Source organism: Diceros bicornis, chromosome 13, assembly GCF_020826845.1.
Source record: "Diceros bicornis minor isolate mBicDic1 chromosome 13, mDicBic1.mat.cur, whole genome shotgun sequence".
Lineage (NCBI taxonomy): Eukaryota > Metazoa > Chordata > Mammalia > Perissodactyla > Rhinocerotidae > Diceros > Diceros bicornis.
Genome location: NC_080752.1, coordinates 50,017,185 through 50,043,960, shown reverse-complemented (window position 1 = coordinate 50,043,960; position 26,776 = coordinate 50,017,185). Strand labels below are relative to the sequence as shown.

The 26,776-nt window shown below is 40.7% G+C and overlaps 1 protein-coding gene across 1 annotated transcript; it reads left to right on the top strand.

Annotated features, from left to right (window-relative positions):
- The first annotated feature begins 480 nt into the window (after nt 1-480).
- On the top strand, nt 481-26,523 carry CLSPN (claspin). Its single transcript, XM_058553659.1, has 25 exons — nt 481-594; nt 2,967-3,072; nt 3,603-4,051; nt 4,914-5,075; nt 5,767-5,844; nt 6,179-6,251; nt 6,815-6,923; nt 7,111-7,691; nt 12,191-12,382; nt 14,617-14,879; nt 15,823-15,998; nt 16,097-16,161; nt 17,062-17,261; nt 17,591-17,745; nt 18,339-18,565; nt 19,143-19,254; nt 20,325-20,400; nt 20,629-20,732; nt 22,570-22,734; nt 22,842-22,963; nt 23,211-23,338; nt 23,664-23,769; nt 24,330-24,412; nt 24,675-24,836; nt 25,139-26,523. The coding sequence occupies exons 1-25, from the start codon at nt 571-573 to the stop codon at nt 25,247-25,249; spliced, it is 4,029 nt and encodes a 1,342-aa protein (XP_058409642.1). The 5' UTR covers nt 481-570; the 3' UTR covers nt 25,250-26,523.
- Nucleotides 26,524-26,776: the final 253 nt, after the last annotated feature.

Genomic DNA, 26,776 nt, shown 5'->3' with positions numbered 1-26,776 from the left:
GAAGGGGCAGGAAGGATCTAGCTACTCCAGGGATGGAGGTCGTGAAGAAAAGCCCCACAGGGGCACTCAAGTATGGGACAAGGATGCCCTTGGGTGCCCAGGTATCTTCTTCCAGCTCACTTCCCGCCTGAAGGGCTGACTCCTCAAATTGCGCTTGATGGGAGCTGTCGCGCTATGGCAAAGGGCAAAGGTCAAAGTCCACAACTGCATGGTACAGCCTTGCAAGGCCAGAGGGCCCGACTGCCCGGCAGCCAGGACACCTCTAGCCTCCCCTAAACTCAGTTGACAAGAGGACCCTCCACCCGCCAACCCAACCCTGATTACAGTACTGTATACTTGTAGGGCTGGCCGAAGGCGCTTCGTGATTGGTAGGACGGGATGGGGGCGTGGCCTCATGTAGAAAACCTCCTCCGGATTGGTGCAAATCGTCGAGGGCGGGGCTTGCACTCCGGCTGGGCGCGAAAGCTCGAACGGCGCTGCGGGGCTGGAGACGGCGGGAGCAGCTGCGCCCCGGCTCAGGGAACCGGAGAACTGCTTCGTCCGGAGCGGAGCGCTGGGGAGGCCAGAGTCATGACGGGCGAAGTGGTTTCTGAGGTGAGTTCATGCACATGCCTCCATCCGCGGCTGCGGGGGTCCGGCGCCGAGGGGTGGGGTGGGAGCGGGGTCGAGCCGGGCAAAGCCAGCGGCGGCGTCTGGGATGACTACAGCTCCCGGCGTGCTCTGCGGCGGCTCGGCCTCGCGGCCCCCCGGGATCAACCCGCTGTCCCCGGGGGCTCGCGACTCCGCCGTCCAGTCCTGGAGCTGGGGTTCTTGCCTCGGCCCTCTCGGTCTTGTTGCTCCTGTCTTTGTGGCGCGCCCAGCCCCTGCAGCCGCCCACCCGCCCTCCCCTTTGGCGCGTTTCCTGCCGAGGGAGCTCTTCCTCCTACAGCGCCCCAAAAGAGGAAATTCCAGGCTGAACCGGGCCGCTGGGATGCGGGGCGGGATTCTGTGTCAGTGGACGGCGGGGGTCTCAGGGAATTCGACATTGGCTCTGGAAGGGGCCTTTGAGGTCATTACACGGGGCCCCGAGAGGGGACGTACAGTCTCACGGCCTCCTGGCTGGTAGCTGACTGGTCGGTGGCAGAATTTGGCGGAGAAACGACATCTGTTTCCAGACCTGTGTTTCACCCTGAGGCCGGGGCTAGGGTGAGACACTCGCCTTGGGAGCAAAATTTAAGGCTTCGCCAAAAAAAGTAATCACGATAATATTTTAACGCAATATTTTTTAAATAAAAATTAATGCAAAAGATTCCATGATTTGATTTTGAACAAAATATCAAACTTTTAAATAAAGACAAGATCCGACCTTGCGCTTGCACTGCTCTGCCTAACTCACCTCACCCTAATCCCGGCCCTGGTTCCAATAAAACTTTACTTACATAAGCAGGCGGCTGACCTCATGAGCCATAGTTTGCCAATTTGATTTTTTCTTTTAAATATTGCACTAAGATATTATCTTGATTACTGATGGGTTTTTGAGACTCTCTCTTCTCACCCTTTTCCTGGCCCTGATTGTTGCTAGTACCACTGCAAATTGTCTGGATTGGAGTGAGTAAGAGCATCACCATGTACCTTATTGAATACAGTTTCTGTATGGACAGTCTTACTGCTTTGAATTGTTGGGAGGATCATCAGCACATACATGATGATCCTCAGTGATACCTCGGTGCACATTATCTATGGTTATTATTTTAATAATTGTACCAAACATTCAAATCAGTTTTTTTTTTTTGCTGAGGAAGATTCGCCCTGAGCTAATGTCTGTTGCAAATCTTCCCCTATTTTGTATGTGGGCCGCTGCCACAGCATGGCCACCCACCAGCAGTGTAGGTTTGCGCCTGGGAACTGAACCCCGGGCCACCAAGTGGAGCGTGCTGAACTTAACCACTAGGCCACTGGGCTTGCCCTCAAATCAATTTAATAGTTGTTTGAGAAACCATTAGGATGATGCCTTGTGCCCTGTTACATTACAGATGTTAGTATTTTCCCCCTTATTAATGAGTTGATTCAGAGCCCTAAGAACACGGAGGAGGTAGGAGACCTGGCGTCTAGGATCAGCTTGGTCACTAACTGGTTAAGTCACCTAACACATCCTACTTCTGAGATTTTTTTACTTGTGACTTTTAAAGTGGTTTTATTTGTAAAATTTCAAACATATGCAAACGTAGAAAGGCTGGTATAATGAACCCATCACCTAACCTCAACAATTATCAAATCATGCCAGTCTTGTTTCATTTATACCCCTACCCACTTTCCCCCTCACCGGATTATTTGGAAGCAAATTCCAAACATTATTTCATCCACAAATATTTCATTATGCATCTCTAAAAAATAAGGGCTTTCCAGAAAAGATAACCACAATATTATTACCACACCTAAAAGTTTTAGAATTATTGCTTAATATTAAATATCTAGTCAGTGTTCAGATTTCTTTGACTCATACATATACTTTCAATTTGTTTGAGTCGGGATCCAAACAAAGTCTGCATATTGCAAGTGTTAATATGTGTGTGTATGTATATATCTTAGCTCTCTTTATAGGTCCCCCCACCTCTTTTTTCTTGCAATTTGCTGTTAAAGAAACCACACAGTTTGTCGTATAGAGTTTTCCACATCTGGATTGCGTCTCTGTGATGTTACTTGGATACACTGAGAAACAGTTTACACAGAAAAAGCATAATAAATGCTTAATTATTTTCATTTATTTACCATTACTCAAAATAAAGGGTTGGTTCTATAGCATCCTTCAAAGGTGGACAATGAATTTTTGTTTCTTTTTTGTCCAGTAATTCTTAATATCATCCCTTCATTGAACCATTGTATGGTTTTTTTCCTTATTTCAGCCTGATGATCCCATAATGATTTGTGTATTATTATGTACTTAGTTTTCTTTCACCTGCTGGTTAATGTATATTCTCATTTTCTAGGTTCACCTAGAAATCAATGATCCAAAACTCATTTCACAAGAAGCAGATAGTCCTTCAGACAGTGGACAGGGCAGCTGTGAAACAATTGGGCCCTTGAGTGAAAGAGGTTTGTAATAGTCAGTACTTTTATTTTTAGGAATAGAATGTGGGGGCTTGGGTTGTAAGTGGATCGAATTAATTTCATTATTCTCTTGATTTATTACGTTATTAATGCCTAACCTTATTGTTTGTTTTATTTATTATAAAAGCAAAATAATGGTGCTTGTACCTTTTTGAAAATAACCCATTTCTATTATATTATTGAATGTATGAAATGTCTAGAAGCTACCACATTGCCTGGTTGAATACATTCGTCTTATAATAAAAGGATTTTTAACACCTGCCAGAAGGATTAGAACAACTTTACACATTGTAAATATATATAATTACATGTCTCAGTAAGAGACATTTTTCCAGGGAAAATGTTTTTCAAAATGTATTTTTAGATTTGCTTTGCTACAATCAGTTCTTGGTGATAGTTACATAATTTCACAAGGTGATATATCACTTGGATAATTGGATGTTTTTGAGGAGTAGTGGGACTAGGAGGAAGGCCAAATGACAGCAGACCTCTAAAAAAATTTGTGTTTCCTCCAGATTCAGATGAAGAGATGTTCGTGAGTAAGAACTTAAAAAGCAGGAAGGTGCTACCAGATAGTGATTCTGAAAGAGAGGACACAAATGCCTCTCTGGAGAAGAATACCTATGACAGTGTCGTGGAGGAAAATAAAGAGAACTTATATGCTGGAAAAAATGGAAAAGTCAGAAGAATTTACAAAACTCTGGCAGACAGTGATGAAAGTGACATTGAGGAGTCTTTGTATCAGGAAAACGTTGAGGCCCAAGTGACACCTTGCTTAGAGCTGGGTCTCCAATCTGAAAATTCTGTGGACTTGACAGTTGACAGAAAGATTTCCAAAAAACCCAAACGTGATAAAGAAGGAACTGAAGGAAAAGGAAAAGTAAAGTCAAAGAGAAGACTTGAGAAAGAAGAGAGAAAGATGGAAAAAATTAGGCGGCTAAAACAGAAGGAAACAAAAAATGAGGTACATTTAAAAGAATAATTTGCTGCTTCTAAGGCAGTTGAACATTTTAGAAAAAGTTGCTTTTAGTTCTTGAGGTTGTTTCTGCACTCAGAATATAGCTTTGAGTTGATTGTGAGTAATGAGGTATGTGATTTAAAACTTGTTGGTCTCATTCTCCATTTCGGATACATGGAGGACACTTCCAAATAAACGGGTTTCTGATTTCTTTGTGAGCACGTGGAGTAATTCTTTGCTGCTTCTGATCTGATTAAAATTAACTTTCAAAGAAGGATTTTTCATGCATCCATCCATCAGAAGTCTCGTTTGCTAACTAGAAAAACCATCCTCAAGTTTTATAAGCTAGTTGCTTAATAAGTGTTTAACTTATTTGTTAATATGGACAGTGGCATAAAAATCACAGTGGGGGGCCGGCCCCATGGCTTAGCGGTTAAGTGCGCGCACTCAGCTACTGGCGGCCCAGGTTTAGATCCCAGGAGCGCACCGACGCACCGCTTCTCCGGCCATGCTGAGGCTGCGTCCCACATACAGCAGCTAGAAGGGTGTGCAACTATGACATACAACTATCTACTGGGGCTTTGGGGAAAAAAAAGGAGGAAGATTGGCAATAGATGTTAGCTCAGAGCCGGTCTTCCTCAGCAAAAAAAAGGGGAGGATTAGCACGGATGTTAGCTCAGGGCTGATCTTCCTCACAAAAAAAAAAATCACAGTGTGGATTTCAAAGGATGTCTGTGGGTTAGGAACCAGTGAGAATGTTCTAGAATGCCATGGGTTTTCTCCTGGCCTGATCCAAATTGCTGTATGATGTTGTGAAATATTGGATTTTGAAATGACTGGATTTTGCTTTTCTTTGTGCATTGTCCAGGAAGATGATGTGAAACAGCCATTTAATGATAGTGGCTGTCTTCTTATGGATAAAGATCTTTTTGAAACTGGGTTGGAGGAGGAAAATAGCTCTCCATTGGAAGATGAAGAGTCATTGGAATCAATAAGGGCAGCTGTGAAAAACAAAGTAAAAAAGCACAAGGCAAGTCAAAGATGGGTGTAATAAGAACTAACCCGCTGCTTCTAACCTTTGCTTTATTTTCTGATTTACTGTTGGAACCTTAATTTTTTTTTAACTGAAGAAAAACACGTGTCAATTAATTTAAGTTTTTCAGCTGTTAATTTTAGAGTCATGGAGTACAAGTGATAGACATGCTAACTTGTTTAGCAACTAAGTATTTTGATTGCCCTCATAGGAATGTTGGGGAAAAAAGTAAGATACTTTATGTTGTGTGAGAAGCAGGTAAATAATGGGGCAGAGATATAAACTTTGTAATCCTGTTCTTCTAAGAAATGAACCCATAGAGTTTCAGGAAGGGTATGGGAGAGAATCATCAGTCAAAACATCGCTGTCCTAAGTGTTTGGAAGCATAATTATTCTTCCTAAGATTATCTTTAGCTCCCTGGGAGTCACTGTCCCTCCTTAGGGAAAGATGTAATGCAGAAATATAAGAAATGAGGACCCAAACTCCATTTGAGACATCTAATTTGTTTTCTAGGCATTATAGATAGGATGCTGTGTGTTTAAAATTTTCTATTTGATAATTATTGATTTATTATTAATGTATCATGATGTGATGTTGGAGTACAAAAGCAATCTTTGAGTAAGCAACATTCTCTTATTTCAGTTTGATTTTTGTCCGTATTATTCAATTTGTAATCTTCTCTTTTAGAAAAAGGAACTGTCTTTGGCGAGTGTGGGCTATTCATGTGAAGAAGAAAGTGAGTTATCAAAAGGCACCATGAGGAAGGTGAGGCAGAGCCCTGCATAGTTGTCATGTTGATCTCTTTCTCCAGAAGATTGTGAATTTCTCAGGGATAAATATTTTTTCAGGTCTGTCATATTTTGGGGGTACTCAAGATGTTGCTTTGTACATAGTAGGGACAAAGATATGGATTGGATTGAATAAATTCTATGTGACTTGCAAATAAATGAGCTCCTTGAGTTTATGTTGTATTGAGCTTATTAGTGCTTACTATTCGCTCTCCATCCTCTTTTCTTGGAGAGAGCAAACTTTTGAGGGATGAATATCTGTCTTTCTGGATAACAGCATTAATGTAATCTCATTCTTTGTTCTCTTTAAGGAAAGGAAGGCAGCCAAGTTAAGTAAGGAAGCGTTAAAAAAACTGCATAGTGAGACTCAGCGCCTTATTCGAGGTAATGCAAACCAGTACAGTAAACTTTGAGGCAAATCACAGTATTTCTTTGTAAGCTTAACTTGGATATTGGAGATTTTCATTTTTTTTAACACTCCTAATATGAATGGGATTATAATATCAAGTTAGAATTGATCTTGGTGAATGGCCATTGTTCTAAAGCTCCTGGAACATTAGTATAAACTGAAAAAATTTCCAGAACTGTAGTGGTGGTAAGGAGGGAGTTTTTTAATGGTTTTCTATGGACCAGCTGCATCAGGATCCCTTTGGGAACTTTTAAAATATGTAAATTCTTAGGCCCCACAGAAATTCTGATTCACTAGGCTTGAGATGGTGTCCAAGAACCCATATTTTTAGAAAACTTCCTGCAGCAGTTTGATTTCACAACTAGGTTTAAAAGCCATTCCTCTTCTGGGAGTTCTTTTGTACTTAGGTCCTGTCTTTATTAAAGCCAGGATTGTTTTCTATTTCTGGTGATGGCTTTGGTTGTACTGTTAACTGAATATGAAGTGACATTTCAGAATATACAGTATATGTATTTGCTTGTTTTTTTCCATTTTGTAGAGTCTGCACTTAATCTTCCATATCACATGCCTGAGAATAAAACCATCCATGATTTCTTCAAACGTAAACCCCGGCCCACTTGCCACGGAAATGCCATGGCGCTACTGAAGTAAGAGCCCTCTTTCCTTTTGATTATAATTTTCATAAACATTCAGTTTTGTAGCAAACATATGGTGTAAAAAGTTCAGATTCCTCACTCCCTTAAAACTGATTTAACTGATTCATTATGTGCTAAGGGATGAGAATGTTTCACATTTAGGATAATTTTCAACTTCAGCTCATTTTTCCTTTTCTAGGTCATCTAAGTATCAGTCAAGTCATCACAAAGAAATCACAGACACTGCAAATGCAACTGAAATGAATAATGACCACCATGGCCAAGATGCTGAGCAGACCACGGGTGCAGGACAAGAAATGGAAATTAAAGCACTCCCTGTAGTTTCAAAGGAACCCCAGATGACTACTGGATCAGATGAGTCTTGCAGTAAGGATTTGATGGGAAGTGAAGAGCTAGACATTCAGGAGAAACAGAATCAGAGTGATGCTAGATCTTCACCTGGGGACAGCTCAGTGGCAAAACAGGAATCCAGCTTCCTCGGGAACAAGGACAATGAGGAGTATCAGGCTGGAGGTCTTGCGGCACCTGAACCTCACGCCCTGGAGGGAGAAGAAGACCTGAAAAAAACAGAAGAAGCAGATGAGAAGGTGGAAGAGCCCAGCCAGCAAACTAAAGCAGCAGCAGTTGTACCACCTGAAAAAGTGAGGAGGTTCACTCTGGATAGACTTAAGCAACTAGGAGTAGATGTTTCCATTAAACCTCGGCTGGGTGCCGATGAAGATTCCTTTGTCATACTTGAAGAACCTGAAACTAACAGAGGTAATCCTTTGAACTGTGGGGGGGCCTCTCCAGAGTGATTTATTCTGGCAGCTGTCAATTATATACCACAGTGGAGGACAGGGAACACAGGAGAAACTGATAACCACACATGATCTTGTTCTACAGATGTACCAGATACGGGTAGACTTCCATTTAGATAAATTTGGCAGAGTATAGAAATGTTCTAGGGGCCGGCCCCGTGGCTTAGTGGTTAAGTGCGCGCGCTCCGCTACTGGTGGCCCGGGTTTGGATCCTGGGCACACACTGACGCACCGCTTGTCAGGCCATGCTGAGGCCGCGTCCCACATACAGCAACTAGAAGGATGTGCATCTATGACATACAACTATCTACTGGGACTTTGGGGAGAAAAAGGGAAAACAAAAAAAGGAGGAGGATTGGCAATAGATGTTAGCTCAGGGCCGGGCCGGTCTTCCTCAGCAAAAAGAGGAGGATTGGCATGGATGTTAGCTCAGGGCTGATCTTCCTCACAAAACAAAAAAAAAAAGAAATGTTCTAAACCTGATTTAAAATGGAAACCTGTTCATAGGTTAATATACAAAAGAGATACATTGCTATTGTGTTATGGTATGACATTCATAAAAGCATTATTCAGTTTTTCACAAAGGGAGACATTTCAGTTCAGTACAGTGTCTGCAAAACTGAATTTCTTTTTTTTTTCACTCAACAAATTTTAAACTATCCACTACATGCAAGATGCTGTAGGGCGTACCAAGAGAAATCTGACATTTATCCTACACTTAAGCTACTTACACTGTAGTAGGGGAGATGAGAAGTATGCAAATAACAGTATTGCAAGAGAGAAGGTGGTAAGTGGCATCTTCTATAATGAGCATGTGTCACTGATAATTGGAAAAAATTAAATAACGTGAAGACAAGGGAAACATAGTCTTTGCTGAAAGAAACGTTTAGAATTAAGTGCTATGGGACATCAGAGGAAGGATAAATTTCTTCCAATAGTTGATTAAAGGAAGGCTTGAAGAGTAGGTGGATGTAATTGCCTGTTCATTGTTTTTCCCTTTGTACTTTGAGTAGGGATCTTCTGGCTTGTTCCCTACACTATCCTCAGTGCTTCCACAGTGGATGACACATTGTAGGCATTCATATTTATTGAACGAATGAGTGAATGATTCTTCAAGACAGAACTCAAATATTACCACTTTAGCTAAATTTCCTGACTTGTAGGTAGAACTGGGTGTTCCCTCCGCTGCATTGAGGCAGTGTGGCATGATAATTAAAAGCTTAGACTCTGTGGCAAGACCAGGGTTTGAATCTAGACTATGCTACTTACTGTGTAACTTTAAGTGTGTGATTTTGCCTCTCCAAAAGATGGCTTTAAAAAAACCATCTTTTTAAAAAAATTAAGTAACAGCACTATCTGGTTCACAGGGCTATAGTAAAGATTTGTTGAAGTAATGCGTACAAATGGATAGCATAACAAAGCACTCGAATACTGGCTACTGCTGCTTCTATTATTAGTGAAATTATTTACATCAAGACTCTCCTTCACTAAACAGCTTATTGCTGGCAGGTGCTGTGTCAGCCACAGTATCTGGTATGTAAGATATGCTCAGTGAGTCTTTGTTGATTGAATGGGTGGACTTTGTGGAAGTGGAGAGAAGCACATTCTTGGAAGGGACAAGAAGAGCTCTGTATGGTGCATATTGGGAGGATGAGAAAGTCAGTTTGACCAGACCAGGAGGTCGGGTGGGAGTTTGTGTAACAGAACTAGCATATCTCCATTGGCAAGGAAGCATGGGAACGAGCTGTTGCCCAGAACAGGGAGGGAAAGTTTTGTTGTATGAGACTAGAAGTTATCTTAACAGTCCCAGACTAAGAGATAGGGAAGAAATATTTTTTGAGTACTTACTATACTAGACACTGTAAAATTTTGTTATATGGGACTAGAAGTTATCTAAACAGTCCTGGACTGAGAAACAGGAAAGGGAAGAAACTTTTTGAGTACCTACTATATTAGACATTGACAGAGTCTTTATTATTTATGTTTCTTAATTTTCGTAGTCCCAAGTATTCTTATGCAAATGAAGAGACTGAGGCTTGGAGAGTTTGGGTAATTTTTCCAACATTACACTTGGCTTACACAGGGGCGCAGCACCGTGCCTGGCACATAGTAGGCAGTCATTTTTAACTCAGAATATGTTTTCCTTTAGAAATAATACTTGACATTAAAGTTGAGTTTCCAGACCAGCCTATTCCATAATGTACATGAAGTTGGGATCAACATTCCTTCATTCATGCAATAAAATTTATTTAGCATGGTGTTCAGTGCTGTGTATACAAGTAAGACGTAGTCCCTGCTCTCAAGGAAATTAAAGTCTAGTAGGAGTGAGAGGCAGGCAAACAGACCATTATACTACTGGATGGTAAGTGCTGTGCATACTTTGAGCCTAGAGGAAAGGTACCTCGCTTGGAGTACCTCACAGGGAGTCAGGGAAGCCTCTGAAAGGAGCTGATATCTGAACTGAGTCCTGAAGCTGAGTAGGAGATACCAAGGCAGAGTTGTGAGGGAGGGCTTTCTTGGTGGAGGGGACAGAGCTGCAAAAGACAAGACAAGAGAAAGCACAGGGAGTTCTGGCTGGCGAAAGTGAAGATTGCAAGGGGATTGGTGACCGGAGGCCAGATTGTGTGGGGGTTTTAAGCCATGCTAGGAGCTTGAACTTTAGCCTTTTGTTAGTAGAGGACCATTGAAAGGTTTTTAGCAAGGGAAATGACCTAATCAGATATTCATTTTAGGGAGTTCAATCGGGTGGCTGGTGTGGTGGACACATTGGATTAGGTTAAGAGTAAAAGCAGTATCCTTAACCTCGTGTAAAATAAGGTTTCCATGAGAAAATGCATGTAGATCTAAGCTTTGGGGTGCCAGGAATATATTACTCCTGCTTCCTGCAATAGTATAGTAAATAATCTCTGCCCTTAATTCCTCTACTTTCTGGACTAAGAGCAATGGAGCAATGGGAACGAGAACAGTTGTAGATCCAAGCTATTGGTGGAAGCTTGAGCTGGAGCAGAGACTTTTCACTTAGGAGATGAAAGGTGCTGAAAAAAGACTGACGGAGGGAGAGGAGCTTGAACAGGGATTCTAGGGTGGGGAGGGTGATGGTTGAGTCACATAGTAAAGGGCAAGAAAAGTGGGTGCTCTGGCGGGTTGGGGGATGAGTAGCTTTGCGGGGCCTGGCTTTCTCCAGAAGAACAAAGGCACCTCCTGCCTCACTATTATTTTAGGTCCTGAGTTATCTTCCTCGCCATTCATTTCTTTAATTCTCTTGATGCCAATAATGACCTACCTATTTCTGTTCCCTTCCCACTGCCACCACTCATTGCTTCCAACCTTCCTGAACCACTGTAAAAAGGATACAGATTTACAGCTTCTCTCCCTACTCTTTTGTTTGTAATGTAAACATACCATCCTTTGGAGGTGGATTTTTGCTGCTAATAATGTTAGGGACTCAGAATACAAAGGTTTCCTTCCAGTTCTTTTTCTACTAAGACCCTCTAGGGAAGGTAGATGGTAACCACAAAACTACTAAAGTATGATTCGAATGCATTTTAGTAAAAGAACCAAACTTCGAGTATCCTGGACATTTTATCATGGAAGAGAACGTGTATGAGATTATCCAGCATCCCTCAACCTGAAAGGGTTTTTCTCCTTTTCCTTTCTTTTCTCTTTATAACTGTCATCTCTCTCACAACAGATTCCACTATGGTATGAGGAGTTAAAGTGAGTAGGGATGGTGCCAGGGAGCAGCTGGCTGAGGGAGAAAGGAGAAGGAAATTCTAGACAATAGCAGCGGGGAAGAGGGGCATGTCTTATTGCCATTGGACCACTGAACTTACTGCTCCCAGTGTATATAGTCTCATTGGTATATAAGTTGGGTGTGTGGTACAGGGGCCGCCTGTAAGTGGGGTTTCCTTTCTGATTGTACTAGTATTACAGTTTTACCAAAAACCTTTTTCCAGTCCTGCTGCTGAATTACATCACTGACTGGATTGATTGTTGTTTTCTTTGTCCATTTTTTTAATTGTTCTTGCCCATGTTTAGTAAGATTGCTAATAAATAATGAAATGTTCAAAATAGGGAATTAAAAAAAAAGGAGATTGAAACCCACGAAAAATTAAGCCCTTGAATAATTGAGAATTATGGTATTTTTTTCTACCAGTTTAATCCTTTTTTTTTTAAGAATTGCACATATTTAGATACTTCACTTATAAACTTCTACCTTCAAAGTCTGATTTTTGAAATATATTGAGGAAGAACAGTTGCAGCAGTCCATTAACTAAGAACTTTGGGTTAAGTTCTAAGACACAGGCGTTAGTAGCAAAGGGGTTTTTGATGTCTCTGTGTGTGTTTTTCCCTCAACTTTGTTGAGCTAAAAAACTTAGTTTATAATTCTTAACTGGAATCTTAAAGGAAAGAGTTTGAGCATGGCAAACTGACATACTGGTTGGCGTTTGCGTTTAGAACTGGAAGCCTTGAAGCAGCGTTTCTGGAAGCATGCTAATCCAGCAGCCAAACCCAGGGCCGGTCAGAAGGTGAATGTGAACATCGTAGTGAAAGAGGTGGGCACTGATGGGAAGGAGGAGCTGAAGGCAGATGTGGTGCCTGTGACTTTGGCAGCTGAGAAGCTGGATGGAGCGAGCCACACAAAACCAGGTATTTGAGTCCAGTGTTTTCTGCTTTATGCTTTGTACCCCTGGCAGGTCTTTATGGCTACTGAAGACCCTATAGTGAAAAGTTATAGAATCTTTTTCCTTGGAGACTTTGAAGACCGGACAGTAGTACCTCTAGCATGATTCACGTGTAGCATTGCCTGGAGGTGTGGGGTGGTTAAGATGACTTTATTTCTTAAAATAGCCTTTGTCAAAACTAATAATATCCACTGTAGAAAATACATGGAAAAAAGCAAACAAAGAGCTTCTACAATCCTCTATCAGAGACAACTTCTATAACCATATTGTGTATCTATCCTTTTAAACTCTCCTCTTTGCATGTATGTCTGTGTATGTTTAAAAAAAACAATAATGCGTTCATACCATGCATTCTGCTTTGTAATCTGCTTTTTTGTTTTAACAATGTGTTGGAGACAGGTCTATTGTTCCCACTCTCACTTTGAAAATACAAGTAATATATCACATAGAAAAAAAAAAACCCACTGAGAAAAAGGTATAAAAAGAAAAATTAATCTTCCCAAAAGTAACTGTTAACAATTTCTTGTGTGTCCTTCTAGGGAAATTCAAATGCATATACCAGTGCGTGTGTGTGTGTGTGTGTGTGTGTGTGTGTGTGTATGACATTGAACACTTACTCTCTGCCAGGTACTGCTCTAGGTGCTTTACAGTAAATAACATTATTATCCTTATTTTATATATAAGGAAACTGATATACAGAGCATTTAAGCAACTTGCTCAAGTTTTCACAGCAAGCCTAATCCAAACTACCTAACTCCAGAGCTCAGATATATATTTTATTGCCTTTGAGGTTTTTTAACAGCTGCATATTTCATTGTATGAATATAGTGTGATTTGTTTAGGCATACTCCTATTAATGGACATCTTGTTCATTCCAGTTTTTGGATTTCATACAGTGTTGCATCCTAGGATCATATATATGTTGGTATATCTGGATGTGAAATTCCTTACCATGGAATCCTTCAGTCAAAATTTTGATATATATCATCCCATTGTCCTTCAAAATAATTGCCCCGGGGCCGGCCTCGTGGCTTAGCGGTTGGGTGCGCGCACTCCACTACTGGTGGCCCGGGTTTGGATCCCGGGCGCGCACCTACGCACCGCTTCTCCGGCCATGCTGAGGCCGCGTCCCACATACAGCAACTAGAAGGATGTGCAACTATGACATACAACTATCTACTGGGGCTTTGGGGGGGAAAAAAAAAAAGGAGGAGGATTGGCAATAGATGTTAGCTCAGAGCCGGTCTTCCTCAGCAAAAAGAGGAGGATTAGCATGGATATTAGCTCAGGGCTGGTCTTCCTCACACACACACAAAAATAAATAATTGCCCCAATTTACACTGAGTCTCGGTGTATAAGAGTTCCTGTTTCCTTCTGTTAATAATGGATAGTATCGGGGCTGGCCTGGTGGCATAGCGGCTAAGTGCATGCACTCCGCTGCAGCGGACCGGGGTTCGGATCCCCGGCGTGCACCAATGCATCACTTGTCAAGCCATTCTGTGGTGGCATCCCATATAAAGTGGAGGAAGATGGGCATGGATGTTAGCTCAGGGCCAGTCTTCCTCTGCAAAAAAAAAAAAAAAAAAGAAGAAGAGGAGGATTGGCAACAGATGTTAGCTCAGGGCTAATCTGCTTCACCAAAAACAAACAGAAAAAAAAAAGGGATATCAAACCTTCTAATTTTTGCCAAATATGTCAAAAATGGTATCTCATTATTTTAATTTGTATCTCTTTAATCAGAAATAAGGTTAAGCATTATTTTTAATTTGTTTATTAACAATATATGTTCATTTTTCTCTAAACTACCAGTTCATATCCTTTGCCCATTTTACTCTTGAGTTGTTTCTCTTTTTCTTTAATATAGCTAAATTTATCAGTGTTTTCCTTCAAGGCTTCTGAGCCAGAGACTTTTGAAGTCCCACTCATCCCCCCTTCTTTGCGCTTTTTAATAATAATTTTATAATCTCTGCATAGTGTATAATCCCAGGGTGTAGAACCTAATTATGGAAGTTCTCTCTTACTTCAGTTCATAATAATCCCCACTTGTTAAAATAACAAAAGCCTAGAGTACTAAGGTCTCTGATTTTCCTTTTGAGATGTGACTAGAACACTTCTGGAGTTGCCTCAAGTGCACACTTACATTATTGTAGTATGTAGTCAGTCATTATGTCTAAAGCATTTCTTCATATTTCTGTTCAGGTGAAAAGCTTCAGGTGCTGAAAGCTAAATTGCAGGAAGCAATGAAACTCCGAAGATTTGAGGAACGCCAGAAGCGCCAAGCATTATTTAAATTAGATAATGAAGATGGATTTGAAGAAGAGGAAGAGGAGGAAGAAATGACAGATGAGTCTGAGGAAGATGGAGAAGAGGAGGAAGAGGAAGTGTTAGAGGGAGAAGAGGAGGAAGAGAAAGCGTTAGAAGGAGAAGAGGAGGAGGAAGAAGAAGAAGAAGAAAGCAATCAGGTTTCTGGCAATTATGTAATTTTGTTACTTGGTCATGATAAGGGAAAGAGAAAATTGGATTTAAATAAGATATAAGAAAATGTTCAATTGTATAAGAGATTTCAGTAGCAGAGATGAATATAGCTAGCTCATATGTACCTAAATCTTCGTGCATTTAGTTCTGTCAGCACCATTGAGCACCAGCAGTTCACAGAGCTGTAGCTTTGCCTGTTACTGTTAGTTGACATATTGTAATATAATGCTAACATTAAAATGGCTATGTATTGATAGAGACTTTCACCTTTGTTTTTTATTTAGTTTTCTGTATTCAGAATAAAAAGCAGTTTTAACCTTGGCCAGGTTGAGGTCTGGAAATTCTCAGGCAGGCTAAGACTTTCTGAGTTAATTTCATTCTTCGTTGAGAAGAACATTTGTAGAAGGGCTTCTTGCCCTTGTTCCATAGTATTGTTTTCCATCTAGGGAAGATAGATGATGATAGGATTTTTGGTATTAGAAAAAAGAAAAGCTTTCTTGCTTGAACCCTGGAGTCACTGGGAAGAGTTGGTTGATATTTAACCCTGGGTAAAGGAAGAAGAAAGCAATGGCTGGATTGGGCAGCATATCACAGTCTGTGGTTGGTTTGAGGTCAGTAGTTATCCTGCCATCTCAGGCTAATCATTTAACCTCTCATTGCCTCAATAAAATGATAAACCAGTCTTCTTTCATAATCTTGTAGCAATTTGGGGAGGGTAAAAGGTAAAATAAAATAAGTATTAAAGAGCTCTAGGAGTGTCAGGGAAAATTATGTTAATGATAATGGTTAGACTGAGCTTCCTTCAGGTTTACCTTTTCAGGTTTAGGATGTGACCCGTAACCAAGCATGCATATTTCAGGCTAACAGTGTGTTTGCTTTTAAAATTTTTGACTTGTATTATTTTGTTTTCGGGTGGTGTGATTGATAAAGATTGCAGAATTCCTTCTCAGTAGTGAAGAAATAGAAACCAAAGATGAGAAAGAAATGGATAAAGAAAACAATGATGGCAGTAGTGAAATTGGCAAGTCAGTTGGCCTCTCTGTTCCCAAGCCTCTCTCATCCGATTCCATCTTACTTCTATTTAAGGACAGCTCTTCCAAGATGGGGTAAGTAATTCTCTCTAAGGAAAAATAAGATTCCCTTGGATGTGCCGCTCTAGTAAGCACAAACAGATACTCAAACAATTTACCTTCTTATTTTGTAGTTACTTTCCTAGTGAAGAAAAATCAGAAACAGATGAAAACTCAGGCAAAAGGCCTAGCAAACTGGGTAAGTAGTGACTCTTATGCAGAACTTGACTTATCTTTAATCCTCCAGCTTTGATACTTAAGGACTACAATTCCATAACGTTCCATTTTTTGAACCATAGTGGACTTTTCCCAGTCTTACATGTGGCAATGAAAGGGATTTATTAATAAGAATTTTTTTTTTGGTCTAGCAGTTTTGAAAACTTACATGCAGTTTCTTTATAGTTGACCATGGGCATATAATAGGTCCGTAGTGAGTGTGTGTTGATTGAGTGAACCGTGAAATATTTCTATCATGTGTAGATCAAAAGAAGATGTATAAGTGATTGGATAATGAAGAGAGTGATTATGGCCATTAGTCAGGGTGAGAGAAAGATGGGAACTTTCAGGTGTCATTTATTTTATTTTATTATTATTATTTTTGTACGTGAGGAAGATCAGCCCTGAGCTAACATCCATGCTAATCCTCCTCTTTTTGCTGAGGAAGACCAGCTCTGAGCTAACATCTATTGCCAATCCTCCTCCTTTTTTCCACCCCCCCCAAGCCCCAGTAGATAGTTGTATGTCATAGTTGCACATCCTTCTAGTTGCCATATGTGGGACGCGGCCTCAGCATGGCCAGAGAAGCGATGCGTCGGTGCGCGCCCAGGATCCGAACCCAGGCCGCCAGTAGCAGAGCGCGCGCGCTTAACCGCTAAGCCCTGGGGCTGGCCCTGGTGTCATTTAGTTTAGAGTGATAAACGCTGATCGTACAATGCTGTCTTAGTACTGTAATTTACCTTTGACTTAATGTTTTGGAACATATAACTTGAGAAGTTTGTCTATGAATTATACCTGACAGTTTCATTCTCAACTCTTTTTCCTAAACAGATTCACCTTATTTCCGGAATCACTCACTTAAAAGTTGTTTCCCTTTCTTTAGATGAAGATGATTCATGTTCATTGCTAACAAAGGAGAGCAGCCACAATAGCAGCTTTGAGCTAATTGGCTCCACAATTCCATCCTATCAGCCTTGCAACAGACAAACAGGCCGTGGGACCAGTTTTTTCCCTACAGCAGGAGGATTCAGATCTCCTTCCCCTGGGCTATTTCGAGCCAGTTTGGTCAGCTCTGCTTCTAAGGTAAGATGATAATGGTTTTCTAATCTCCTCCCCCTGTTATTTCCCACGTTACTAAATAAAGTGTGTCCAAGCCAACCAACTCCCACCACATTATATATGTTCAGTTTAAAAGATCCACCCCCTTTGTGTATTAAAAACAAGCCTCATCCAATGTTCTTACTTTCTTAGAGATATTTTTTTTATGCTTCTCTTGGCTATGCATTGTCCTCCTCAGCTGCAATTGTCTGAGAGTAGATTACACGTTGCAAATAGCAACTTCTGTTGTTGTCATGACAGTGAATGACATTTGTAAAATGTTTTGTTTTTGTTTGGTTTTGTTTTGGTGCCAGAGTTCAGGAAAGCTGTCTGAGCCTTCACTTCCCATAGAGGATTCCCAGGATCTGTATAACGCCTCCCCAGAGCCTAAGACACTTTTCCTAGGAGCAGGAGACTTCCAGTTCTGTTTAGAAGATGATACCCAGAGCCAACTGTTGGATGCAGATGGGTAGGTAGTTTTATGTTTCTGTGGGTGGGATGGTGTTGGGTACTGCTTAATTTTGTTTAAAAATAAAGTGAGCTTCTGTTACTCCATCTGTGCCTTCTCTTCTGAGAAAGAGAAAGTATGCAGACCATTAGTATTACATTTTACAAGTTTGAACAAAGTCTCTGCAGAAAATAACATGTAAATAGCCCTTGCTGGCATTCTGATCCTTCGATCTCTGCCTTATTTGAAATGCATAGCTCTTGTAAGGGCATGAAATTTCCCTGTATCCATCCTACTATGTTACGATTGTTGGTTGGAATTGAGAATTGACAGACCTGTGTGTGGCACATTACATGGACATAACTCCAAGCCCTACTCTAGCACCATCGGAAGCCAAAAATCATCCTTGACCCTTTATCTTTTGAATAGCATTTATTCTTTCATAAGACTTCCCCCTCCCTCTTCACATTATCACAAGGCTAAAGTTTGAATCTTTTGTCTTCTGGTTTGGGATTCAGCTTCTAGCTTTGGTATTGGAAATGAGTTCAGGGTTTTTCACCCACTACTTTGTTTTTTTCCTAGAGAGCTTCTTACACTCTTCATTGTGTTTGTAGGTTCTTAAATGTTAGAAACCACAGGAATCAGTACCAAGCTTTGAAGCCTCGATTGCCATTGGCCAGTATGGATGAGAATGCCATGGATGCTAACATGGATGAGCTATTGGATTTGTGCACTGGAAAGTTCACTTCTCAGGGTGAAAAACCTCTGCCCAGGGAGAACGACAAGAAAGAGAACATGGAGGAACTTCTGAATCTTTGTTCAGGAAAATTCACTTCTCAGGGTAAATAGCCACCAGAGAGCATCAGGCTCATCACAGCCAAATATCCTAAGTCAGTGTCCTTGAAAAGAAGCCCCTTACTCTTGGGTGAAAAGTTCACAGAAAAGAGGGCTGTGGATTCTTGCATGCAGGCTGAATTCACTGCTAGCTCTCTCTGACATTTAGAGCTCTTACTTTCTTAGGGTGGTAAAGTGTCAACTTAAGACTGCTTTAGCTTTGGCCATATGATTTGTCATTTATGTTAATATGTGTGCAAAGCTTAGAACAGTGTCTGGTTTATAGTAAATTTCATATAAATGCTAACATACTATTTCCACCTACACGCTCCTTTCTCCCCACCGCCCCCCTGCTAGAATGTCAGCTCTGTGGGAGCCAGGATCTTTGTTTTGTTCACTACTATATCCCTGGTGCCTAGCACATAGTAAGCACTAAATACGGATTTGTTGAATGAATGGATAGTGAGCTCTTTTTGGCAAGCTTACCTTAAAACTATATTGAGCTGGCATGTCTTTCGATGGCTGGGAAAAGAGGATAAAGCTGTCATTCCTTGGTGACAAATCTTTTTCTTCTTGTCATATAGATGCCTCCACTCTGGCTCCATCAGAGTTAAATAAGCAGGAGAAGGAGAGCAGCATGGGTGATCCAATGGAAGAAGCACTTGCTCTCTGCTCAGGCTCTTTCCCAACAGACAGGTGAGTCTCAGTGATTGGTGGGGACCTGGGAAGGCCCGGTCTTCTGATAAAATCTTGGAGTCAGGTTCTGTGGGCTTCGCAATAACTGGTCACCTTAGGGGCTTCATATCCTGTCTGAGAGTCTTGCAGTGGGTTTGAGTCTCATATTTGCATAGTAAGGAAATTATAATACTTTCATTTAGTTGGTGGAGAACAGGGTAACAAAAGGCAAGAATAAGCAGATGAAAGTGCTCAACATCACTAATAATTAGGGAAATACAAATCAAAACTACAATAAGATACTACCTCATACCCATTAGGATGGCTACTGTCAAAAAAACAGAAAATAACAAGTGTTAGCAAAGATATGGAGAAATTGGAACCCTTGTGCACTGCTGGTGGGAATGTAAAACAGTGAAGCTGCTATGGAAAACAGAATGGCAATTCCTCAAAAAATTAAAATGTGATCCAGCAATTCTACTTTTGAATATATACCCAAAAGAAGTGAAAACAGGGATAGTCGTACACCCATGTTCATAGCAGCATTATTCATAATAGTCGAAAGATGGGAGCATCCCAAGTGGATAAACAAAATGCGTTGTGTTTAAATGTGTTTCCTTCCCTTAAAAGGGAAGGAAATTCCAATACATGCTACAAAATAGACGGACTGTGAGGACATCATGCTAAGTGAAGTAAGCCAATCACAAAAATACAAATACTGTATGATTCCACTTATGTGAGGTACTTAAAGGAGACAAATTCATAGAGACAGAAAGTAGAAGGGTGGTTTCCAGGGGCTGGGGGGAAGGAAGGATGGGGATTGTTTAATGGGTCTAGAGTTTCAGTTGTGCAAGATGCAAAGAGTTCTGGAAGTTGGTTGCACAACAATGTGAATGTACTTAACACTTAAAAATGGTTAAGATGGTAAACTTTATGTTGTGTATTTTATCAACATTTAAAAATTTTTTTGTTTAAGGCAAGATATCTTGTTTGCTGTTTCTTGAAGAGATTGTTGGTGCTACTAAAATATTTTCAATTCTTAAATTGACCGACTGCTTATAGTTTGCTTCATTTATTGATTTGCATCTTAGGGAAGAAGAAGGTGAAGAGGAAGAATTTGGAGACTTTCGGCTTGTCCCAAATGATAACGACTTTAATAGTGATGAGGTGAGTTTTAAGGGAACAAAATCATCATAACTAAACTCCATGTATGGATGCTGTATGTTTCGTTTTGTTTTTTTTCCTAGTCTGAGTTCTTGAGAATTCTAAGTTTGGCATCTTATCAGAGCAGTTTCCTAGAATAAGATGTTTGGGCAGACGTTTATAAATCCTGTTTTAGTTGAGGACACATTTTATTCTGTTTAACTTTGGGAGTGATACTATATGATTTTGCAGGATGAACAACACAGTGACTCTGATAATGAAGATCTGGCACTGGAAGACCATGAAGATGATGAAGAAGAGCTCCTGAGGCAATCTGAGAAGTTGAAAAGGCAAATGTAGGTGTTATGTCCATTCTTCAATTGCTAGAAAGTTTTAACGGTTGAGCTTGCCACCTTTTACCTAAATTTGCTGGTTCTACTTTTGCTTTTGTGGTTAACAAAGATTAAATAAAATCCTTTCACATGCCATCTCTTGAGTATTCAAAGATGGTCATGTCCTCCTTAAGTGATTTCTGTACTAAACATCTCTAGTTCCTTCAACTGTTTCTCACATGACATTGCTCCTCATGTACTGGATATTCTCTTTATCCTCAGGTGTGGTCTGACTACTGTTCCATGTAGCGGTACAGCCACATCCCTTCTTCTGGATGCATACTACTTATGAAGTAACCAAAGATCACAAGAGCTGAATCACTCTAGATCCTGAGGATCTGGTAGACCACTAAAATTCCCTGGGTCTTTTTTCCTGTAAATTACTCTCATTCCAGGTTTTCCTCATCCAAATCTTGGGCAAATGACCCCCCTTTATTTTTTTAATATTTTATTATTGTTCTGATTATAAAAGTAAACCTTTTATTTTAGAATATTTAAAAGAATACAGAAAGATATAAATAAAAAGTCATCCGCATCCACCATGCAGAATATTTGTGAAAGTGTTGATGGTGGTTATTGGCTCATAATCTTTTTCTTTGCATATATTTTTATATAGTTGAGATCTCTACAAATTTTTTTGTATGTACAATTTTGCGTCTTGCTTTTCTTCCCAGTTAGCATATCCATGAATGTTTTCCCATGATGTTAAAAGTTTTATAAAGACAAATTTAATAGGTATTCAATATTATATTGAATGTGAATGACTTTTGGAATTCACATATAGGACATCATATTGATGCCTATTAGATTTATATTGTTGGTTTTAGCCCATCATTCTATTCTGTTAAGATCAGTTTTGGGTTCTAATTTGTCACCTGTCAAATTAACTATCTCATACAGCTTTGGGTCATCTATAGATTTTTCTAAGGCAATGGTTCTTAAACCTTATTTAACTGCAGAATCCTTTGTTCAAATGAAATCTTATAAAAAATGACAGGTAAAAGTTGAACTGCTTGAGCAGAGGGTAGGTGGGAAGATTGGGAAACTGACTGGCTAGTAGCCCCTGAAGGAATTCCCCAGGAACCCTAGGATTCAGAGAAACTCAGCTTAAAAAACAACAACATAATTCTGATCAAAATCAGCCTTCAGAAAGCCATCAAGCTTCTGCCACTCATGACCACAGATAATAGGACTTTGAACCCAGGGTGACAGCAGATTTATTCTCAGTGGGAACTGAAATAGAAAAACTAACTAGTTGTTTTGATTACCAGGAACTTTGAGGCTGGGTCGTGCCTCTAACTTGGGGGTCAAGATTTGGTGGGCTAAGAAGATCCCAATCTGTTACCTCTCTATACCATACTATCTAGTCTATCTCCGAAAGCTGGTGAGCTTAAATACAAAACAAAATAGTTTGAACCTTCCAGCACGTGTGTCCCAAATGTATAGGGGAGATTGAGAGTTCTGGCTTTAGAGTTACCAACCTAGTAGAATCCAAATTCTGCTACCTCCTAGCTGTGTGACCTTGGGTAAGTTAACTCTGAGTCTCAGTTCCTTCAAGTGTAAATTGAAAGGAATAATAGTACCCCCTCCTGAGATAATGAGATAATGCCCATAAAGTACAGTTATTGGCACACATTATATATTAAATGATAGACTTTTAAGTATTATCAAAATACATCACTATTAATTTAAGCTTATTATTGTTATTAGAGACGGCTCTATGTTCTGCTTTTTTTATTGCTTCCAAATTCTGTGTGTATATTCATTGTTGAATTTTCTAATCTTCAAAATTGTTTTCTAGGAGATTGAAGAAATACCTGGAGGATGAGGCAGAGGTATCAGGGAGTGACGTGGGAAGTGAAGACGAGTATGATGGAGAAGAGATTGATGAATATGAAGAGGACGTAATTGATGAAGTACTTCCTTCTGATGAGGAACTACAGAATCAAGTCAAGAAAATACACATGTCAGTATCCCAACAAGCCCCTCTGAGTAATGGGGTGCATCTTAAGGCAGGCCCTATAACCAGCCAGAGTGGTCCTAGTCTTGAACACCATATTTCTCCTGTTGTAGGAAAACAATGTTGGATGATGATAAGCGACAGCTACGTTTATACCAAGAAAGGTACCTTGCTGATGGGGATCTGCACAGCGATGGTCCTGGACGAATGAGGAAATTCCGATGGAAAAACATAGGTATCTTGGTTGTTGCCTTTAGAAACAAATGGTACAAGGTACATGTTTGTCCAGTTTAAGACAGCAATTGGAAATCAAACTATAGCAGGCTATTGTGGAGGGTCTGGCTGTAGCTGTTATTTTCTATTAGTGGATAGGAAAAGTTTGTGTCAGTATTCAGTAAATGATAAGGGTTCATTTGTGTCTGTCCAGGCACCCTCTCCTGTGGGGATTGCAGAATGCTGATAGCCTTAACTCTTTGCTTTAGATGATGCTTCCCAGATGGACTTGTTCCACAGAGACTCTGATGATGATCAGATGGAAGAACAGCTTGATGAGACGGAAGCCAGATGGAGGAAGGAGCGAATTGAACGAGAGCAGTGGCTTCGGGACCAGGTAGGACATCTGCAAGAAATTCGCCTATTCTGACCCTGATTTATGAGGAGGAGAGGACCCAGTCACCTAACTTGTCATGATAGTTTCAACATCTTGGGCAACATACTGCTGTCCCTTTTAATCCTTGGATTTTCTTTTGTGCTTTGAGAAGGTTACTGTGGGCAATTCTCTTCCTGTTTGTCCAAAATCAATTTTTTTGTCTAAAGCAATAAAAGGTTGCAAAAAGGAAAGCAAATAATATCCTAGGTACTCTAGCTTCCAGGCTATGCTAACTATTTGGGGGAGCTGTAGACTTCTGTTACTACTATCTGAGTTTTATTTTCAGGCACAGCAGGGGAAAATTGCAGCTGAAGAGGAAGAAGAAATTGGGGAAGACAGTCAGTTTATGATGCTGGCCAAGAAAGTTACAGCCAAAGCACTGCAGAAGAATGGTGAGCTCTTGGTCCTTCTCATGGTCCAGCTCCCTGGATTGTTAGTGCGGGAGCCCCGGAGGCGACTCCAACATTTTGGGGCTGTCGCAGCCTAGTCATGGGCCTGTGTCTAATATTGTCTTAAAGAGGCCTTTCAGAGGCGTGGAGACAGTGTTCTTGGATCTGAGACTATTAGGCAATGGACATTGTAGTTGCGAATATATGGTTTTACCTTATGTTCTAAGGCAGCTCAGAGTAGTGAATCCTGGCTTCTTTATTTAGTTGCCAGCATTATATATCTAAGTGTTAGAGCTGGAATTTGAACCCAGAGCTTAAACACTACTCCACACTCTGACTACTCTTTTTTTTTCATATTAATACTGTTAATGACTAGTCGATAAGTTCAACTTAGTTATCTATTCTCATAGCCACTTACTATAGTTTCAAGTCACCATTATAAAATAATCAGAGTCCCTATGGCTTTAGTTTATGGGTTTAGTTAAAGGCTTCTTAGCTTGTTTAGATTTAAAAGTAATTCTACTCAGCTTTGCCCAGAACAAGCTTTTGTCTTTTCTTTTCAGTCAGTCGCACTGTGGTTATTCAAGAATCAAAGTCTTTATTCAGAAATCCTTTTGAAGCCATCAGACCAGGAAGTGCCAACCAGGTTGGTTGGGGACCTTGTCACCTGCCGTCATGATCTGCAATGTTATAAAGGCCCAGGTCAAACTGAGGGAAGGCTCTGTCATTAGGGAAGGGTGGTGGCTGCAGGAAATGGAAGTAGATCTCAAAGGAGCCTACTATTTCTTTTCTACTTGAGTAGGGTAGGACTATGTCCCCTCAATACCTGGGGGAGGCGCGGAGGAACTGACTTCTCCTTCTTTCCTTGGCACTTGGAATTTGATGCCAGATGACTCTTCTTTCCTCAGCTGAAGACGGGCTCACTATTAAACCAGCCCAAAGCTGTGCTTCAGAAACTGGCTGCCCTCTCTGACCTCAACCCCAGTGCTCCCCGAAATTCGAGAAACTTTGTCTTCCATACACTTTCTCCTGTCAAGGCTGAGGCAGCAAAGGAATCGTCTGGACCTCAGGTAGGGAATTTGAGAACTGATTTGGTGACTCGCCAAAGCAGAATTTATTTATTTTTGAATTAAAAAAATATATATTTTTGGCTTAAAGGCTTATACTGCAGTTTTAATCTTGTAATTCCCAACAAAGGGATTGCTACCCCCAGTAGATAATCAGCTTGAAACTTGCCTAGAAAGTTCCTATTTCTTTCCTTCTTTTTTTTTTTTAATTGTCCATGATTTAACTATGAGTTGCTTAAGAGCTAACTGAAAGTAAGTACTTGTATGAGGGTCTTGAGCTGGCTCTGTCTCTCTCTGCTCTCTAGGTAAGGAGAAGGCGTCCATCTTTAATGACTTCCCCTTCACCTAAGCGTCCCAAAGCAGATGATAGCTCTTCAGGACTGAAGCAAAGCATCTTCAGATACTTGGAGAGCTAACACCATCAAGGGTGCCAGCACCTATGTTGAGACTGCGTTGAGAAGTATCTGGCACTGAAGGTTGGAATTGATGCTCATGTGGATGATCCTCCCTTCCTTCATAATCAGTGCATTAAGATTGTGGACAGAGATTCCAGTTCTTTCACTGCATGGCTCTAGCCATCTCTTTCCTTTCCTAGTATTATTTCCTGGGTTGGCCACTAACTTAATTCTGCAATGTTTACAACATCGACTCATGGGATACTTGGGTATCCTCCATTAAATATTTGACATTTTATCCCAGCAGCTTCCTGGGTATCTGATACCTCTTTGTGAAAGGGGTGGTTGGAGGAGATGGGGAGAAGGAAAAAGTGTGGCGTTACAGAAAGCAGTGAATGTCAGTACCAGCATGACTCTTTCACCCCTCAAGATCTGTACCACAGTGACCAGGACTCAGTGAAAGAGAGACTTCTTAGACAGAGGACCTAGGAACCAACAGATGGGCTGTTATATTAGTCTTGCCCCTTCCATTTTTCTCTATGCCTCTTCCCAAGGCAGCCTCAAATTTCCAATCAACTCTTGCTTCCTTTATAATGAGGACTCAAACCGGTACCCAAGTCAGAAAGACCGTGGCCCTAATTTTATGGAGTATGAGGATGAAGATAAAGGGTTACACCCCATGTCTGTCCACAGTAGGTATTCCATGGGGCAGAGAGCTCTCTCCTGGGACTAAATTTTTGACTTGAAACACTGTTGCTCAAGGAGCCCCCTTCTCATCCTGACAAGAAGAACTATAACCATTATTTATTGCATTCAGCTGGGTTGAGTACATTTCCCTGACCAGTCAGAGGACAATTGAATACTTCATTACTTACTTTGAGAGAAAATCACCATGGAGTTTAATCCAAGTATTGTTGAAGAGAATTGCCATCGCTTCCGATTTTCCCTGAGCTAACATGAGACTCTCAGAATTTTAGACAGATTTTTGTTCCCCTCAGAACTGAACATCACTGCTGCTTTGGAAAAACATTCCATGTGATACTGTGGTTTCACTTTCAGGAACTGGACTTGGAAAATTGGATGAATTGGGCCAGTTTTTTACTGGCAGGTGGGTAACACCAATTTAATAGATGGAATTAGGATATAGGTTTTCTACAGTTGTTTCTAATACATGAGATGCTGACTTTGACAGAATTTATGTTTGTATATTTGTAATCTTGTAATGGGGAAAATGTATCTAAAGATGTTTTAATATGTATATAGTTTTTCAATAAATCTCAGTGCCTTGAAGACAGGATTTGCTGTCCTGATTGAATGCTCCTTCTTAGGTCAGTGCCTGTCTAATGTTGAGCATCCTGTTTTCAGGGTCTCTCCCTCTCAGGGAAGCCCTCTGGGCCTAGAGTGAGAGACTGCTGCAGTTGTCCCCTCATTGGCTTCTCAACTCCAGTAAATTGATCAAATTCACTTACCAAGTGGTTTGGGTTCAGTGTGGGCAAGGAGAGTTTACATAAGTGGTACCTGTTGTTACAACCCTTTGATTGGCAGCCA

What these genes read in the sequence shown, in the direction of transcription:
- CLSPN (XM_058553659.1), top strand. Translation starts at nt 571, where the DNA reads ATGACGGGCGAAGTGGTTTCTGAG. An exon ending in CGGGCGAAGTGGTTTCTGAG is followed by an intron (nt 595 to 2,966) that starts GTGAGTTCATGC and finishes CTCATTTTCTAG; the next exon opens with GTTCACCTAGAAATCAATGA. An exon ending in AGCGAGCCACACAAAACCAG is followed by an intron (nt 12,383 to 14,616) that starts GTATTTGAGTCC and finishes ATTTCTGTTCAG; the next exon opens with GTGAAAAGCTTCAGGTGCTG.